Source organism: Diceros bicornis, chromosome 17 (genome assembly GCF_020826845.1).
Source record: "Diceros bicornis minor isolate mBicDic1 chromosome 17, mDicBic1.mat.cur, whole genome shotgun sequence".
NCBI classification, from domain to species: domain Eukaryota; kingdom Metazoa; phylum Chordata; class Mammalia; order Perissodactyla; family Rhinocerotidae; genus Diceros; species Diceros bicornis.
The window spans coordinates 40,051,163-40,071,042 of NC_080756.1; the positions used below are offsets into that span (position 1 = coordinate 40,051,163).

General features: G+C 41.3%; 1 protein-coding gene across 1 annotated transcript in view; it reads left to right on the forward strand.

The window, feature by feature from the left end:
* ST8SIA1 (ST8 alpha-N-acetyl-neuraminide alpha-2,8-sialyltransferase 1) overlaps positions 1-19,880 on the forward strand; it is a 153,820-nt gene that overhangs the window by 48,626 nt on the left and 85,314 nt on the right. Inside the window, exon 2 of the mRNA XM_058558662.1 lies at positions 4,740-4,884. Within this exon, the coding sequence (XP_058414645.1) occupies positions 4,740-4,884 (145 nt within the window). The remainder of the gene's footprint in view (positions 1-4,739; positions 4,885-19,880) is intronic.

The window sequence follows — 19,880 nt, forward strand, 5'->3', positions numbered from 1 at the left end:
TTTGACCAAATACTGAGACCAAAGTAGAACTCTCTTTCACCCCTACTTTTTCAAATTCACTCATTCCTCAGAAGGGGCACAATAGTGTCAGCCATTGGAGTGGCAGCCTCCCAACCTTCTTCATGTCTGGTGACCAAAGCGTTGAACAGGGCATCCGAGAGAGTCTCAGCAGGCGTTGTTAACTGAGGAGTTGGGTTTTCACCTTTATTTGCCTGTTTAGTTTCCCCAGAACCTCAGTCTCCCTGGTGTAAAGGCAAAGTAAGCAAATGTGGTCTTCTTGGCTTAGTTGGTATGCGTGACTTTCGTTAGGAGGCGACGAGAACCTGAGAGAGTTTTTAGTGAATGGGCTTCCAGACTTCATCTGTATTTACCTTCATGATGCAATGACAGCATCATTTGATAGGAGCTCTGCTGAAGCTTGAATATAAAAAATAAAAAGTATTTAAATTTTTTTCTATTATTTTATTGAGGTCGTAATGGTTTATAACATTGTGTAATTTCAGATGTATGTTATTATTTATCAGTTTCTGTATAGACTGCATCGTGCTAACCTACAATAGTCTAATTTTTATCCGTCACCATGTGCCGCTTTACCCTTTTTGCCCACCCCACAACCCCCTTCCCCTCTGGTAACCACTAATCTGTTCCTTTTATCGATGTGTTTGTTTATCTTCCACATATGAGCAAAATCATGCAATGTTTGTCTTTCTCTGTCTGGCTTGTTTCGTTAACATAATACCCTCAAGGTCCATCCATGTTGTTGCAAATGGGATGATTTTGTCTTTTTTATGGCTGAGCAGTATTCCATTGTATATATATATATACACCACATCTTCTTTATCCATTCATCAGTTGATGGGCAGTTGGGTTGCTTCCAAGTCTTGGCTATTGTGAATAATGCTGCAATGAACATAGGGGTGCAGAAATTTCTTTGAATTGTGGATTTCAGGTTCTTTGGATAAATACCCAGTAGTGGGATAGCTGGATCATATGGTATTTCTATTTTTAATTTTTTGAGAAATCTCCTTACTATTTTCCGTAGTGGCTGCACCAGTTTGCATTCCCATCGGCAGTGTATGAGGGTTCTCTTTTCTCCATATCCTCTCCAACATTTGTGTTTTTTTGTCTTGTTAATTATAGGCATTCTGACAGGTGTAAGGTGACATCTCATTGTAGTTTTGATTTGCATTTTCCTAATGTTTAGTGATGTTGAACGTCTTTTAAAAGCATTTAAATTTTAACTCCAATACTCAACTCACACTCAACTGAAACTTAATCTTCAAATTTAAACTTGAATATAAAAATGGATTTACTTTTGCTTTTTTGACTCTGTGATTTTATTGTCTGCCACAAAAGCAGATAATAAATGGCATCAGTGCAAAGCATGAGAAGGGGAGTGGGAACCAAATTTGCTAAAAATTCTAAAAGCTGGTATATATCTTCTCTCCAGGATCACTTGCAGGTTGGATGGAGGTGAAACGCATTATTCAACGCTCAACAGTTTCTTAGAGATTGCAGACTTAATATTTGTGTTGTATACTCTGGTGAAGGAATGCCTCTTGTTGTCTCGTGGCCTTGTAGTGGCTTCCCTGCCCGAGATGACTTGCCTCCTTGTTCTTCCTGCCGGCTCCTCCCAGCCTGCAAATATCACAGCAGGAAATCCTTCCTGGAGCCCTGAGTGTGACTTCATGCCCTCTTCTTTCTGAGCAACCGCAGCCATCTGTGCACATCTGTAGTGGCGCTGGTCACATCCTCCTCACACATCCTTGCTTGTCGGTTGCCCCCTTCTTGAGCATGTTCTCTGAAGACGAGTCTGGTTTTTTGTTCAATTTTATATCCCAGGAACCTAGCACAGTGTTGGGTAAGAACTCAGCCAGAATCACACTACTGCTTCTGCTGTGACTGCTCTGACTGCTGCTGGTAGTGCTATTCCAGCTCCTCTTTTTGCTGCTGCTGCTCTAGCCAACGTAGCTGGTGAGCTAGTGTGGGCCCCTCTCAGCACGGGGAGTGCACACACATTCACATTGTGGTCCCTTTTCGGCCACCCTCCAGAGATGTGCATGGCAGAAGGTCAAGATGGGGAGGCATTCCGGGTGGAGGAAAAAGTTGGAAAGTTTATGATAGGAAAACCACTCCCATATTGGAAATGGCGATATGATTATTATCAATTTGCTATAGCTCTTGGATTTAAAAAATATTTGTACATATGTGACACTTTCCATCTTTTGTCGCGTATTTGGTTTTCCCAACAAAGGTCTGATTGCCCTGAGCATGGTGATGCCGTAGGAGGAGATGTGGATTTGAGTCCATCTGACACACATCTTGTCAATAGTTAAGCAAACATTTATTAATCTAATGAACTTGCTCTTGGCCTGAACTTCAGCTTCATTTTCTGTAAGTTTAGGATAATGGAATCAGTTCTAGCTTCTTCTTTGTTTTTTTGAGGATGAAAAGAGGAAACCAATGTGAAAGTGGTATGTAAACTGCCAGGTACTAGTCAAAATGAAGTGTTATTATATGGCTGTGACCGATTTTCCTTGTGAATTTCCAGTAGCACTTTGTACTGAGTGGAAAGTTTAGCTTGGTTTGGGGGTGAGAGCAATGGTCTGGTTGGAAGTAAGTACCAGACATGAGATAAAAGACCTGGGAGCAGAGCCATGTCCCACCACTGCACTAGTTATGTGGTGCAAGATAAGTTACTGAAAAAAGAATCTTAAAGCTTTCCAGCTCCAAGGTCACTCACTATGAGAATTAAGTGAAAAAATACCTATGAAGGTACCTGGTGCACTCCAGGTGGTTGGCTGGTATTTACAAAGCAGTTCTTTGGGGAAGAGAAAGTCAAGGTGAAGCAAAAGGGTTCTGGGCAGACAGCATGCAGAGAAGAAAAAGCCTAGACTGGGACTCGTGTGACCTGAGCAAGTCCTGTAATGGCCCTAATCCCTTTTCCTCAGATCTGAATTGGGAGTCATAATAATAATAATTCCCTTAATTGTCTCTTAGAGTTACTGTAAGGACTAAACATGGTAAGGTATCACCAGACATGTAATGGGGCTCAAAAGTTCAGTTTATTCATCCCACAAAGTTTAGAGTCATGCCCATGATAATTCTCCTCATTTTTAAAGATAGTCTTAAGCCATGTCTAGTTCTGTTTTATGTTGACTGAATATAGTGTGTAGGGTGCTCTTTTGACAAATGTAGGCAGTTCACTATAAAACTTGACTGCCTCGGTTCAGGCTCCTTTTGGGTGATGAAACACTAATAAGAGTTAATGAAGATGGAGGAAGAAGGGAAAGAGACACAACTGGCAAGAAATGGAATGATGATGTAGGAGCAAGAAGTGACACAAATTCTGGCGACTTCGATAAGATGACGGCTTTCTCCTGAGCCCATCTCCCCTGTTCTTTCTGTTGAAGACTTTGTGAAGGGGAAGCCAACTGAAGAGCGCCAGAGAAAGCACCGTGTGGTGGGAAGAGCGCCATGGCCTCAGGCTGAGGCGGCTGGTCCCGCACGCTGACTCGGTTTATTCATCTCTACAGTGAAGTTGGTGCTGTGTGATAACAATGACATGTATTGAACTTTTACCAGATGCTCTACATGTACGTTCTCAGTGAATTCTCAATAATAGTCTCTGAGGCCGGTTCTGAAGCCCAGGAACGTTCCCCAGTTATGGAGTTAGTAAGTGGCAGAGCCAGGATTTGAACCCAAGTCCTCCCCATTACCGTCCCTTTTCAGCTCTAAGCTTCTGTACCACGGGTAGCTGAAGATGTCTAAGCAAGCAGGTCTGTGTGGAGGCGCTATTCAGAAGTGGTTGATGTCAGCAATTTGTTTTATTGGTCTTTCTAGAGGTGTGACTGGGGAGTAAGATCTTTTATTCCTGAAAGCTCAGTGAGTAAGCAGTTGGTTTCTGACAGGTTTTTAATTAGAGGAGAATATGAAGACTGGCCTGTAGAAGAGTAACAGGGCCTCCATCTGAGGGGCAAGCAGAGGAGCAGCCTGCGAGCCAGCCCAGAAGGGTGAGGTGACCCAGGAGACCCTGCTGTTTCAGACACTAAGGGGGTGAGGAGACCTTGGCGAAGGTCACGGTGTTCAACTGTGTCAGCCACAACTCGGAGGTCAGACAAAATGAGAACCGAAAGGGCCCGCGTGTTATACCAGTCAGAAGCAGGTCGATTCACCAGTGTCTGAAATCATGTCACTCGTCTCATTCTGTTTCTGTTTAAGAGTTTCCAGGGATTGTTCTTGTCCCTAGTTTGGAGGAGTGCACCCTCTTTTAGGCCACTCTGTGCACTCCCTACTCCATACAGCTCATGTAAAGTCCCTCGTCACTGAATGTAACCACCTGATTGCTCAATCACCATCAAGATGCCTTCCTGCTGTAGCTGAACAGCTCGACAGTCTCCAAAGTTAGCCATCCAAGTCTTTTCTGGACTTGGATTTTTAAATCGATCAATAAATCTGCAATTATAATGATTATTTTTGCCTTCAGACATATTTCAGCTGCATCTGACAGCTGATGTATTTTTCTTAAACTTTTTTTTTTTTTTTACTATGAAATATTCCAGTCATGCATGCTGATGGCTGGAAGAGTGAATTAATAGTAGTCTAATCACCGTGGAGACACAGATGCTTTTGTGAGCTGGCACCGAGGTAAGGCTGCACATCTCGGTGGGAATGACAAGTGAATGAGACTGCTGCTCACTTAACCTGCTGTTCTTTTCTCTCTCTGTTTTCTCTCCTAGGAAACAGATGGAAGACTGCTGTGACCCCGCCCATCTCTTTGCTATGACTAAAATGAATTCCCCCATGGGGAAGAGCATGTGGTATGATGGGGAGTTTCTGTACTCATTCACCATTGACAATTCAACTTATTCTCTCTTCCCCCAGGTTAGTATAGAGTTTGTTGCCTTTCAATATAGTTTCTCATATGTCTTGCTATCATAGCAAAGGGATCATTGAGTTGACCTAACTAATCAAATCTACTTATTTTCATCTTCTTTCTTCTCTTCTTAATTATAAATGTTTTTCTTTATAGCTATCATTTTTTGTGAAGAAATCACATCACATTTTGATGCAGAAGTAGGATATTACAGAGTAACCGTTTTCCTAGCCCTCCTGATTTGAGTCCTAGGGATGACACTAAAGGATGCCAGCAGAAAAGGAAGCAAGGTCAGGGAATTATGGAATTCTAGTGTTTTGAGGTTGGCTGTGGAATGATCTTGAAGATTTGCAATACTGGAATGTTTTCTTAGGCCTGATGTTGCTCTCAGGGAGTGGGGACCATATGGTCAGACATTTGCTTCTTAGAGCTCTTGATTCTTAACCTGGTGGATAGACTACTGCTGTGAGGTGGAGGAGTGGTGGATATGGGGAGAAAGACTTTGGCCACTTTTGAAGTGGTCTGAATCAAGCTTTGCTTACTTAATGTTTTTCTTCGTGGTTTCTTGAGCATAGAAATCAAATGTTTTATTAAAATATAGCTACGCAGGGCCGGCCCCGTGGCTTAGCGGTTAAGTGCGCACGCTCCGCTGCTGGCTGCCAGGGTTCGGATCCCGGGAGTGCACCAACGCACCGCTTGTCCGGCCATGCTGAGGCCGCATCCCACATACAGCAACTAGAAGGATGTGCAGCTATGACATACAACTATCTACTGGGGCTTTGGGGGAAAAAAAATAAATAAATAAAATTAAAATATAGCTATGCAGCAAGTAGGGGGAGAAAAGAAATCTTTATTTCTGGGGAACCCGTAGTTGGAGAGGGGAGTGGGTCTTAGCTGAAATTGCCATCAGGAAGAAATTGAGAAATGAATCTTGGCTTTCTGAAGTCTTCAGGCCACTCTTGGTTTGGCCAGATGATTGTGCAGAAAGAGAATTCACGGTCAGAGTTGGAAAACAGAACTGAACCTTTCATGTATCTGTGTTAATAGCAAAGAGTCTTCAAAGGAGGGATCCTGTAAAGTTGGCACAGGCTCTACCAGATCCTGAGTCACACTCTCCATGAAATAGCCCATATTTGCTAGTTCATCCTTAGGTGTTTTAGTCTAATTTAATGGTTTTAGAGTGTAATGATACGATTTTTTAATTTTTATTTTAAAATAGGAAATAGAAACTGTAATTCATTGCCAGCATCCATGTGCTTTCTTTCTGTTCTTCATTTATCCTTGGGAGTCTTCCTAGTGTCAAAGGAAATGAATAAGAGTCATAAAATGTGGGATTGAACTTCATCTCCATCTCTTATTTATTTTTTTTTTTAAAGATTTTATTTATTTATTTTCCCCCCAAAGCCCCAGTAGATAATTGTATGTCATAGCTGCACATCCTTCTAGTTGCTGTATGTGGGACGTGGCCTCAGCATGGCCAGAGAAGCGGTGCGTTGGTGCACGCCAGGGATCCGAACCCGGGCCGCCAGCAGGGGAGCACACGCACTTAACTGCTAAGCCACGGGGCCGGCCCTCCATCTCTTATTAACTAAATGCCTTGCTAAGTCATCCAACTCTTCTGAAACTCAACTTTCTCATCCGTACAAGGGAGAGAGCAGTACATGTCCTCACAGAGTTGTGGTCAGGATCAATTTATGTACTGCATGGCCATGTACTTTGTAAACTACAAAGTGTTCTGTAAATGTTACATGTTAATGTTGTCCTCATTCATATATTGCATCTTTAGACTGAGGAATGAACAATATAATTGCGTTAGTCAGGGTTTAAGACAAGGAACAGAAACCTTTGTAGGTATTTTTAACAGAAAGATATTTCATAACAGGAATCAAGCTCTTAAAAAATCATTAGAAGCGTGGAGAAGTGGGAGTCAAGAGGTGGCTCCTGGAATTACTTTGTTCAAGAACCTACTGCCAGAACTGTGGGTTACGGGTTAGAAAGCCCCAGCTGCCGTTGCCGTTAGCATGACCACAACTGCCTCCAACAGAAACAGGGCCAGAAAGACGGCTTCCAACTCACCTCTTGCTTCCAAATCTCCCTCAAGTGCTTCTAATGGGTAAGATTAGTTTACATCTGGAACACGAGTTGCAAAGGGGTCCAGGAGAGGCAATTTTTAAACCATCGAGCTTCAGCAGGAAGCTAGAAAAAAGTTGGAAAAGAGATTGAGTAAGCCAATCCACAGTTTCCTCTTTGTACAAAAACTGATATCAACTAGCTGTGAAATGAAGAAGAGATAAGGAAGCAATTTCCCTTAACAGCTCATCAAATAGAAAAATTTTAAAAGAAATCCAAAATAGGCTTTCTATAGATGAGGGCTTTCAGTCATACTGACTGACTTCTAACTTTGTACGGGAAAATAGATTTGAAGAAAGATGATTAAAGAAATACAAACTAGCTGCCCATCTTGTCTGTCAATTACAGCAGCAGGACAGCGGGAAACATTTCTAAACCTTTTTAAAGTGTGTGCACATGAATTCTGTGCCTCTTTGTGCTAGTTGTAAGACCAAGGAACCGTTGGTCCCTGAATAATAAAGGAAAAATGCTTTTTTCTTTGGAAGCAGAAGTCATTACATCATTGTGTATGTGCATAGTCATTACAAAAGGGCCGAACCAATTCAACAAGTAGATTTTTTGAAAAAAGTTCCATGTGTATATTTCTGCTGAGAGTCTTAAGTAACTAATTAATTCATAGAAATCCTAGAAAATTAGTTTGCGTCAACAAAAAGGATGGTGTATATCCCCATGCCCTCACTGCATTATTATTTCTTAGTGAAATATTTCTAGTTTGTTATCAGGAGGCTAAGTTGCCAGTTAATTGATATGCTTCATTCATCTTCCCTGTGGGAAGAAAGTTGTGTGTGCTGATTAGGCAGAAACGCAGGTGGGTGGGCCAGGCTCGGTGTTGTCAGCTGAACAAAGCAGAATAATGTCAAATCACACATTCTTTCCCTGAGTTTCAGCAAAATAATGTCAAATCACTCATTCTCTACCTCAAATGTATAATTTATGTCACACTTTTAATTATATATTTTAATGTTTATTTTAATTATATATTACATTTTTCCCCTAAATTCTCAATATATAATAGCCATCATTATTATTGTTGTTTTTCCTTTGCCTAGTTTTTTCCACTGGGTTTTTTGCTGTTGTTGTCAAGATGCAATATACGATTCTCTGTGTGTTGTGAAAAGTTAACAGGTCCTGAATCCGGGCTAGAGGGTCCCAGGAGGGTCCTGTTGAGATCTGTGTACTTTGAGATTCCACACTGAATCTCCTTAATTACAATTAGTGGCTTCTTATTTGGACCTCCTCCGACTTCTCATAGCTTTATTATCAAATTTATTCAATTATGCCTCATATGCATTTATCTGTACAGCTGTAGTCAAGCGCCACATAATGTTTTGGTCAACAACAGACCACGTATATGACAGTGGACCCATAATATCAGTACCATACAGCGTTGGTGTGTAGTAGGCTCTACCATCTAAGTTTGTATATGTACACTCTATGATGTTCTCATGATGACGAAATCACCTGATGACGCATTTCTCAGAATGTATCCCTGTCGTTGTGAAGTGATACATGACTGTACATGTCTACATCATACAGTTTTCTACAAGTCCTTGTCTGCTGATCTCAATGCCATGTTGTGAGCTTTGGAGGAACAAGAACAGTTTTTCATTTTTGTGCCTAGTGCAGTGCTTCCCACTCAATATAGATAATCATTTACAGCTATTCATGTTTGCCAAGGGCTCCCTGTCTATGTCCCACCTGGTCTGGACCACTGCAGTGCCCTTGCTTCAACTATAAGAGACCAAGCAGATTGTTTTCCTTTTTTTTTTTTTTGAGGAAGATTGGCCCTATGCTAAAGTCATCTGTTGCTAATCTTCCTCTATTTCTTTTTTCTTCCCAAAGTCCCAGTGCATAGTTGTGTATCATAGTTGTAGAGTTGTAGCTCTTGTATGTGGAACGCAGCCTCAGCATGGCTTGATGAGCAGTGAGTAGGTCTGCACCCAGGATCCAACCCAGTGAACCCCAGCCCGCGGAAGTGGATCACGAGAACTTAACCACTACGCCACTGGGCCAGCCCCTCAAGCAGCTCATTTTGATGCAGCTGTTTCCAAATGGCTCTATAAATGTATTTTGCTGAAATATTTGTTGAATATTATTAGACATGAAGGACCAAATTTTAACCCTCACATAGGTTTTCTAGAGTATGCAGTGTATGTGTGTGTGTGTGTGTGTGTGTGTGTGTGTGTGTGTTTGGAGGGGACACTGTGATGGTAAGTGTTCCCACTTTGAGAACACCTCCATCCACTGGGTTGGGATCAGCTCCTTCTTACTTTGCCAAGGACCATCCCTTTTAAGTCTGCATGGTCCCATGTTTGTAGATATTACCGAATAAATGCTATTTTGGCCTAAAATATATTTGTGCTCAGAAAGAGCATAAATTTCCTTGGAAATGAGCAAGGGAGTAGCAGGAATGTTAGCAGGCACAACTGCACTGATATAATCTGAAAAATATTTCCTTTTGGTGTAATAAAAACATGGTCAGCTCACCATTCTCTTACATTGTGCAAATAGTAATGTGGTATAAATCACAAACGAGACTAGTCATTTGTCCTCAGACTATCCACCCAAGGCCATATGTAGAGAATCACAAAACATCATTAATGAACCCCAGACAGACACTCATTTCCAGCTCCTCTGGTTGCCATAAGCTCCCTGACATGTTCCATTCACCCTGAACCCACAGTGCCCTTGGCCCACGGGAAACCCAGCAGGACATTTTGAAGTAGTTTTGTCAAAACAGCTTTGTTAAAATAAAAATATGCATTTTTTTTTCTTCACAGTAATGTGCTTGGATATCCCTGAGTCTCTTTTTTTCTCCTAATGAAATTTGGATCATACCATATAATCTACAGCATTTGGTAGCTTGTGTTTTTTTACTTATCGGTGTTATTGTAATCCTTTTCCCAAACACATATCTTTTCGACTAGAAGGAAACTAAGGGGACTAAAGTTTGATGGGTATAGATCTTTGCCAAGCCTGTATTAGGGGTCGTGTTGTCAGGCTTTGTTTGGCTGCTTTATAACGGAAACCTGACACAGGGGCTTAACCAAATAAGTGCTTATTTGTCTCAAACAATAAGGAATTAGGAGGTGAGTAGTTCAGGGCTGGAGGATGGCTCTATGGTGCCATCAATCTCCCAGGATCCTGTCTTCCTGCTTGCACAGCCTTAGCTGATGGCCAAGGAATCTTCCACTTTTGATCCAGGATCCCAGTCGGAAAAAGGAGGAAACAGAAGAGGAAATATGCACAGACTCCTACTGATGTGTCAGTGGTCAGGACTGAATCATGGACATATTTACCTGCAAGAGAGGCTAGGAATTCTAGTATTTCAGCTCTAGGCAAATGCACTATGTGTGGTGACCTATACTGTCTGCCTCAGTTTCCTCACAGGTCATCTCACTCTATCCTTCCAGCAACTTTGTGTGGTTGGTATTACTGCCTTCATTTCATGGATGAAACTGAGACTGAGAAGGGTTAAATAACTTATTTAAGACTCCAGAGCTGGCAGGTGGAAGGGCTGGGATGTGAAACCTGGCCTGTCTGATTTCAAAAGTTGTATTGTTTATTATCTTGTTGGGTTTTTTTTTTTTTGCTTAAAATAACATGAGTTCTAGTGGATTCGTTGTTCATTTTTATCACTTTGAAACCATTTTAAGGTTTTTTTCACTTCGCTTGTATGAACACTCAGAAGAAATGGAGAAATTTCTTTTGCAGCTGTTTGAGAGGTATAGATATGCAGGCTGTAGGAGCCTATACAATACTGTAGTTTCCCTTTGAAGCTAGTTTCCTGTTCAGCACTGTAGTTTCTCTTTGACTTTGAGCTACCTAGTGGCCCACATTGAAAGGAGAAATAAGACCAGTTCCCTTATTTTGATTTCTGTTAAATGGGTTCTTGGACCCAATTCCATTGTGTGTGTGTGTGTGTGTGTGTGTGTGTGTGTGTAAGTTTCCCCACACCACCAAGCAGTTCTTGAGCGCCAGCTGCAGGTCTTACAATTCAACTCAATTCTGACACTATCTATCCAGAGATAGCATCAGATTCCATAGTTAAAGGTCTCAGTCCCACAAGACTGCCCTCCACTTCAGACGCCAATCCTCAGCCAAGGTTGTTACTTGTGCTTCTGACTGACCGGCTACAAATCGGAGGTTCCAATGAACCCTTCCAACTCAGGATACCAATAGCAAGTCTAGGTTGTTACCTATACTTCTGACTGACTGGCTATAAATCAGAGGTTCCACGACCCCTTCCTTGGGTTCGATTAATTTGCTAGAATGGCTCACAGAACTCAGGAAACTAGTTTGTTCACTAGATACTGATGATTACAAAGGATATTAAAGGACACGAATCAACAGCCAGATGAAGAGATACATAGGGTGAGGTCCCAAACAAGGGTGCTTCTGTTCTTGTGGAGTTTGGGGTCTTGCGTGGCAGCATGTGGAAGGATTCTGGTTCCCCAGCCTGGAAACTTTCCAAACCCCGTCCTTTTGAGTTTTTATGGAGGCTTCGTTATATAGGCATGGTTGATTAACTCATTGGCCATTGGTGTTTGATTCAACCTCTAGCTCCTGTCCCTTCCCCAGAGGTCAAGAGAGTGAGACTGAAAGTTCCAACCTTCTATCCATGCTTGGTTCCCCTGGCAACCAGCCCCCATCCTTAAGTGCTTTCCAGAAGTCACCTTCATTACCATAAACCCAGTTGTGGTGGAAAGGGCTTGTTATGAGTAACAAGACACCCATTTCACTTTTATGGCTCTGCAGCGTTTTCAGGGACTTAGGTCAAGAGACCAAATGTTATGACAAAAGATGCTCCCATTGCCCTTATTGCTCAGGAAATTCCAAGGATTTTGGGAGCTGTGAGCCAAGAACTCTGGATTAAGACCAAGTATACATGACAAAGATATTTTTGTCATCTGAATGACCAAATATATACGTTTCTTCTAAATCACAATATTGCATCTGTAATAGAGAAATCCAGGTTCTGGATTTTTTTCTGGGAAAAAAAAAAAAAACACCACTGGAAAATGGGTCAAATCAATTTTCCAGGCCAGTGAGTGGTGAGAAGAGATAAATCTGTTGAGTCTGGGCTTTAGGGAAATATAAAGTAATAATGGAGAATGCTACAGACTCTGCCAATTGTATATTTGTGTCATTATAGTTGGATAATAATAATGATAAACGGAAAGTGCAATGCGAGGTAAATTAATCTCTAGGGAATTAAGATTGTGTATCTGAACAATGGATTCATATCTGCTGTTCCTCAAATTGCTCTGTAACTGAGATGATGAGGAGAGTGGATCATCACAAGACTTCCAAGTATCTATTATTTTCGTAGGAAGGGAAAGAAACAGAAGTGAGAGTGCAATGGACTTGCCCCACAGAGTGGCTGAAAGTAAACTATAAGATGCCTTGTCTTTCAAACTTAGAAATAATTACAAATTAAAACCTCTCTCTAATGAAAATTCACAGGTTGTTTATGGTTGAGAACAAAGTGAAAATTAAGTATAAGGAATGGTCTGTCTTGCCATGGTGTAGACCTTTCTAAAATATTTGACTGTGTGTAAAATTTAGTGCAAAGACTGATTATGACTCAGACTTGCAGCTTCTTGGGAACAATTGAAAAGGATGCATGGCACCAATTTCCACTTAGTCAAATTTCATCCAATAGGTCTAATGTGGTAAGTTTTTTCAGGAGTTGTTAATGTTCCACATAACATTTTCTTGTTAAGTTTGGTGACATGACAGGGTGTTTTCCTGTAGTAAAAGGTGGTATATCTCTTTTTTTTTCATCAGTTGGTTTTTTTTCATCTGGGTCCTTCTTATTGGCCAAGGTCCAGCTGCAGAAAGGAATTTCCATCCTATTTTGATTTAGTTTTGAGCATTTGTTTGCATGCAAGGAGGCCTCTGTTTCATTTCTGCTACTAATATGCTCATTTGCACTTCTTTATTAGAGATCTCTTAAATGCATAGAGATACATTTGATTAACTTATAGAGAGGTATTATATCAACACTGAATTTTCTCGGCTTAATTAATTTGGTCATAATTAATTAATTTGAAATAAAAAGATACAAATGGGTACAGAGAACTTTTTCTTAATGTTTGTATCTGTTCAAATCAATTCTGCTGTTTAGCCTGTAATCTTTAGATCACATGGGAGATAGCACAATTTTCTTGTCATCCCTCATGGCCTGACTAGTCATAGCCTGTTATCTGTAGGGTCAGAACTTCTGGCTAGACTTGCCCAACAGGCTGGGGAAGGGGTACAGTGGGGAAGGAACAGGGAAGTGAAGTTAGCTGTGGAGGCTAAAAGAAAGTCCAGCCGGTAGCCAAAAAGGGTTATTTAGATTCTCACCACAGGTAACCGTTGGCAGTAACCAGAAGATAACATGATGTGCCAATAGTGTGCAGAACTCAGAGATGGGGGATGTAGGAGGATGGAGCTATACCCAGAGATCCAGACTAAACAGCAGTTGACTTGAAGTTCCCAGCCACAAGGCTGGGGGTTTTGGCAACTGGCAGCTTTCAAGAGGTACTGGCCAGAAGAAGGCAGGGTCCTACCCTTCTAGAGACTTGGGAACTCATCATTTTATCAAGGCAGAGACTCAAGAAATAAGGGGGGGTGGGGGGGCTACCCAGCATTGGGGTCAGAATTAGAAATTTTTTTTGAGAAAAAAACTGAAGCACAGTTCTGGAACTGAGTATGAGCTGGGCACCAGGAATCTGGAAGGGCAACGTTTTGAAAATAAGGCAGAAGCCAGGTTACTGGAGCCACACCTCAAAGCTAGGATCAGAAGAACGCAATATAACTTGAGGGTGATTCCCACAGCTTTGGGTGACCACTCCCCAAATCATTATCTCAAAGCCAGGATTGACCCACATTTCCCAGGGCTCAGGCTGAATCTGCAGTGGCCCCAGATGTGGGTTCAGGAGGTATATAGAGGCTGAGAATCAGGCCTGATATAGCAGAAGGCTTTAGACAAAAACGTTAGGTTCTTACGCTCTCTTATGTCTAGCTCTGTGGAGGCTGACAGTACAGAGGGAACAGAAGCTGAGTGAACGAGAGAATCTGGGCAAATTGTTAATCAAGACACAATATATTATCAACTTGTCAGAAAACTGGGTGAAATGCTAAGTGTATTGGAGAAATTTAGGATTGGTGGAGTATAGGTCAAGATCTGTTGAGTGTAATAGAGACAGAAGTGCTTTTTGAAGACAAACAATGTTTTATGCTCTGAGAACTATTATACATAGGATTTTTCATGCTTAATTTTATTTTTCTCTTCTACCCAGGCTCCGAGTTTTAACTCTTTGCTAAGGAAAAAAAGAAAAAAAGGCAATTGCAAATTAAATTCCTTCAATGATCTCCTTACCTGAGGTGGTCTGCTATTAATAAAGCACTGGCCAACAGCTCCTTATAAAATATACATAATCTGGTTATTTTGCTTAGATTTTTTTCTTCCTAGGGTTCAGTCTACTCTGATTTTATATACATTTTGGGTCTAATCTACTATTCGGATCATGCCGTATTCACAAAGTATTGTTAATTCTGGAGCATAATACATAAATTTCCTAATTGTTTTTTCTTGTTATAGTCTGTTATAGACTTTGACTGTAACACACAGGTTATTAAGAACTGAATTTGTAGGTGCTTCCAGATGCCTGAGATGGGGATTGTTGGAGGACTTCTTCAAACTCAAAGGCCAATGATATTTATGGATGCAGGAAAAATATAGTACTTCTATATGATCCACAAAATTTAGTACAAATTGAGAATCTACAAGATAAAATCAGCATTGAAATTAATTTAAAATAAGCCTTTGGGGCCGGCCCCGTGGCTTAACGGTTAAGTGTGCGCGCTCCGCTGCTGGCGGCCCGGGTTCGGATTCCGGGCGCGCACCGTCGCACCGCTTCTCCAGCCATGCTGAGGCCGCGTCCCACATACAGCAACTAGAAGGACGTGCAGCTATGACATACAACTATCTACTGGGGCTTTGGGGGAAAAAATAAATTAAAAAAAAAATTAAAAAAAAAAATTAAAATAAGCCTTTGATGCACCAGAAATTCCCCTTCACATTTGTTGGACGTGTCACCTAAATGAATAGGCCCTGCTGCCAGCAAAACTATGCTTTCCTAAAATTTTGATGATTTTATATAAAATAAGTGTTTACCCATTCGTTCATCAGGTATTTATTGAGCAACTACTACGGGGTGCAAGGGATCATGCTGGTTCCTGGGGAAATAGTGACGAGTAAAAACAGACCCAGTCTCTTCTCCCAGTGGGTACTATCTTCAGTGTCCCGTGGGTTCCTTACCATTCACATGTCCAAAATTAATCTCCCTGTCTTCCCATCCTACTTCTTTTCTCTATTCCCCATCACAGGTAGTGATATGATAACCCACTCAATCACTTGAGCTGCCCACCTGGTCTTGTGTTTGAATCCATCCTCCATACTAACCACTCTTCAAATCCAGTTTTATTTTGTAAACATCTCTTGAATCCGTCTCCTCTTTGACTACCTCTCTGCCACTGTGTTAGTTCAAGGTTTATCATCTGTTATATGGACTAATTCAAAAACTTTGTAAAAAGTTTCACTTGCCTCCCTGCAACATCCTCCATCCTGCTGCCAGCATTGTCATTATAAAATGTAAATCTGTTTATGTAACTTCTCCTAAGTCACTCCTCGCTGCCTGCCATGCGGACAAGAGCAAGTGGCTAAACAGCACCCTCACCGAGCCTGCTGGGCAGTGTTCACTGGAGAAACTCATGGAGAAGGACAAGTAGCAGCTAGCAGATACTCTGTTGCCTTTTTGTGATTAGACATGATGAAATTCTAGGCATTCTAGACTCCAGGAAAGGGAAAGGACCCCGAAACTGGACTGGGCTTTTTAATTGTCTAGTTAGGGATGTACTAACCCCTCCCCTGGTGTGATTCAAAGACTGTGCTGTAATAGTACTAAGATATGACAGAATCTTGGCTTTGGCCTTGTTTATCAGCTCAGTGTTTGTGGGAATGGAAAGGCCCCTGTAGCCATGCTTGGCAGCTAGAGGACAAGCCTTGCAGATGCATGTGAATGACTTAGATTGCCAGAAAAGGATTTCTCTATCAATTTGTGGTTGGGCAAGAGCTAGCCTCTTCCTGGGGATGATGGGAGTGTTGAGATCCCAGCCTTGCTATCGGCCAGGATTGAGGGCCTTCAGCACCAGGCCATTGCTGGTTCCATGGAACTTTACTGGAGGCCATTTCCTTTCTGGACTGCAAGGACTCAGTCTTGAACAAGTTAATCCTTCCTAATTACCACCTGTAGGATAAAGTTGAAACTTCGTTGGGTGGCACACAGGCCTTCAAGATCTGAACTCTTGGAGAATAAAAGATAATATAAGCTTATTAATTGCCATCCACCTTCTTTCCCCTGCGCCTCATTACTTTATACTCTGTATTACCAAGTGACTTGCATTTCCCAAAACAAGTTGTGCTTTTTCTTTTCCTCTTCACATTTGCACATGCTGTTCCCCTCTCCAGAATGTTCTTCCTTCCCTTGTCTGATGAATTCTTGTTTACCTTTCCAGATCCAGCTAACAGCTAAAGCATTTTCGTGTCTGTAAAACCTTCCCAATTCCCTCTCCCAAATCTCTGCTGCTTTACCATGTTGATTTAAAATCTGTTCTGCTTCCCCCCACATTTGTATGTATCTCTGTTGCTGTGCTATTGAATAACAGTGATTTATTCACATGCTTTCTGCTCACAAGGCTCTGAGCCCCTTGAGGGCAGCACCTAGACGGGGTCTGGCACAAAGCATAGCAGGTGGAAAATGAAAACGTGCTGAAAACAATAGAATGGATGGCTATTCTTCCAAAGCCTTTGTGACCACATGACAGCAGCCTAATTCTTTTGGAAGAAGGTGCTAAAATGACCCAGGATCAGTCCCTTGCAGGCAACAGCATCGAAAGAAGGAAAGGGTCTGGATGTTAACAACAGTGTGTGGAGTGTGGGATGGCGTGTTGACAATCACCCTTTTAGCGCTCAGAATTTCGTCCCAGTCTTGCGATGACAAGATCATACAATTTTAAAGCTGGGTCACAATATGGGTGCTGGACACGTGGTGGTTACTGTGTTTTTGTTTGTTATGCTATCCTTATTCACTTTTAAAACACACATTATTCTTAAGAAATTGCTGAAGGACATTTTGATGTTTATGAAGATCATTTCTTTCTCTCTCTCCTATCTGTTATTTTCCGCTTTTGCCTCTACCGTCCTTTTCCAGATGACAATGACCTCTTGCCAAGAATTCTGCAATAGTTTCTTATTGGCCTTCTTGCATCTAATCTGGCCTCCTCTTCAGGCCATTTCCACATTGCAGCTTGAGTTATTGTTTGAAAATGTAAATCAGATTATGCCACCACTTTGCTTAAAACCACGGATTAGCTTCCCATTGATTTCAGGATAAGATAAACCCCTTAAGGCCCACAAGGCTCTGCCTGGTCTGGTCCCTGCCTGCGGCTCCAGCATCAATTTCCACAGTGTTCCCTCTCACCATTTACACTTGGCCTTACTGACCTACTTCCAGCTCCTGATAAACACTATGCTCTCTCTTTCTGTAGAGCTTTTCAACACACTGTTCCTTTTCCTGGAAGACGCTTTTTTCTTCTTACCGAGTTCATTTATGTTAATCTCTTAGAGCCCGTTTGAGCATCATTTCCTCCATGCCTTCCTCATGGCACCAGGTCCTCTCATTTGCAACTTCATATTCAATTGTTTAAATATTTAATTCAAGGTTCTCTCTCTTACCAGCTGGGGAGCTCCCCAGGGACAATGTGTAATTTGGGGGTTAGGGAGCTCTAGTTATCTCAGTTATTATTAGCATCATGCCTGGGACATAATAGAGATGCAGTAAATTTTAGTGGAATAATGAATGAGGAGAGCTGCTTGGTTTTGCTATATAAAATCACCAACTGTAATCTTGGTAGACCCCACAGCCTATGTTTTGGTATAAATATAAGGAGACTTGGAGTTCATTATGAGAGTGGAGGGAAGATACCGACATTGGTAGGAGTCCGCTGGGAAAACTCCTAATGACTGTCTCAGACTGCAGCCTTCAAGAGAAGACTGTGGAAATGGTCAAACAGGGTTGCAATGAGCCCCTTTTGTTACTGCAGCAGTGCTTTGCCCTTGTGTGGTTATTTATCAATATAGGGTCTCAGGTGTTGCAATGAAATCAATCTTACAAGAGAGAAATTACTGCTCTTTCTGAAGATTTAAAATCACTGATGTTAACTCGACTAGTCTCTGCCCTTTGCCTAACCAGAACCAAATGGCAGAAGCATCAATGAAGCCAAAAGAGGGGGTGACTCATGGGTCTGCTCCCTGCCATGAGCTAGCATCCCCAGGCTCTAGGCCCCTGTGTTGAGCCAAGCCTTGGTGCCCTCTGTCTTCTTCAGTCTTCTAACCATGAGATATTGCTGCACCAATTTTCCCACAAAGTGAATGTGTGGGATTTGTATTTTGAAATCATGGCTATTATAATACCACCATCTTTTAAATTAACATACCGCTTTCCTGCTTGTTTTTAAGTTATTTTGGCTCAGCTGCTGGAGGAAAACATTTTTTAGTCTTTGTAGCGCTTTGGAGCCAATATGTTTAGGAAACAAGCCAGTCGATATAGCTCCCAAACAACCTCTTGCCAGAGACAGTAAAAATTTTTTAACCCCTTGGAACTCTAACCAGGAAAAAGGTTTCAGGCAGATTGTGGATACTAGACTAGTGTGTATTGTGGGCAGTTAGAACAATTATCCTTTGACTTGAAAACTTAGTGACTTTTCTGGAAATTAGTAAAGGACATTAATTAAGTAATCCTCTAAAACTTCTTTTTCAGATCATAATCACATTTCATGGAAATGGCTTTGTAACAGAAGTAGCAAAATGCTCTGCAATCTTCAGAAGAAAGATTGTAACAGGTCAAAAATTAAAAGTAAATTACATTCATTAAATTCTTAAGGCATTTTATAATTTCATTGCTGACCTTTTCCATAATGAACATATAGAGGCAAGGAAGGGTTTAGAAAATGAAAGCTTGTGTTTAGGGAAGTAAATGGTTAGTGGTAAGGATTTACAGGATCTGAGGTGGATGAAGTGAGGGCTAGGAAACCTTGGGGGAGAAAGGCAAACTATTATCATATTAATAAAAATAGTGAAAATAAAATGTCATAGATTATGTCATGTCTTTTAAAAGAGACTGCCTGAAGGAAACATAAATTTCGTGTTTTAGGTTATATTACACCATGGGAATCTTGGTATAGAAATCTCCTTTCGTGTTTGCAGATGGTTGAGAGAAGCTGTAAGCAGAACAGTGGAGAGGTGTGGAGCATATGGGGTCTAGAGAGGCAGGTGTGAGGAAGAGGACACTGGAAAAGTTACAGAAAACAGAGAAGAGATTGGAGCGATGTGGTGATTGGAGGTTTCATACTTTAAGGATATTAATAGCTAATATTTACTGAGTGATTTCCAAGTGCCAGGCTTGGCAATTTTTATAATTATCATCTTATTTATTTCTCTGAATACCTCTAGGGAGGTAGTTTCTTATGTTTCCTTCCATTTTGTAGATGAGAAAGCTGAGGCTGAGAGGTTCAGTAGCCATCTCAAGGTCACATGGTTAGTAAGTGGCAGAATCCTCTGACTCTATCATTTGTATGCTTAACCGTTATATTCTCCATGATTTGGGGGTCATTTCCATGACCTGGGCAATTAGAATATGATTTATGAGTAATTTAGATATATTATGTTACGTATATAAATATGGAGGATATATATGTTACTGTTCTATCTGTCAGCAAAGTCTCCTTCCATTAAGATATGCTTGAGAGGTGCTGAGGATTAACT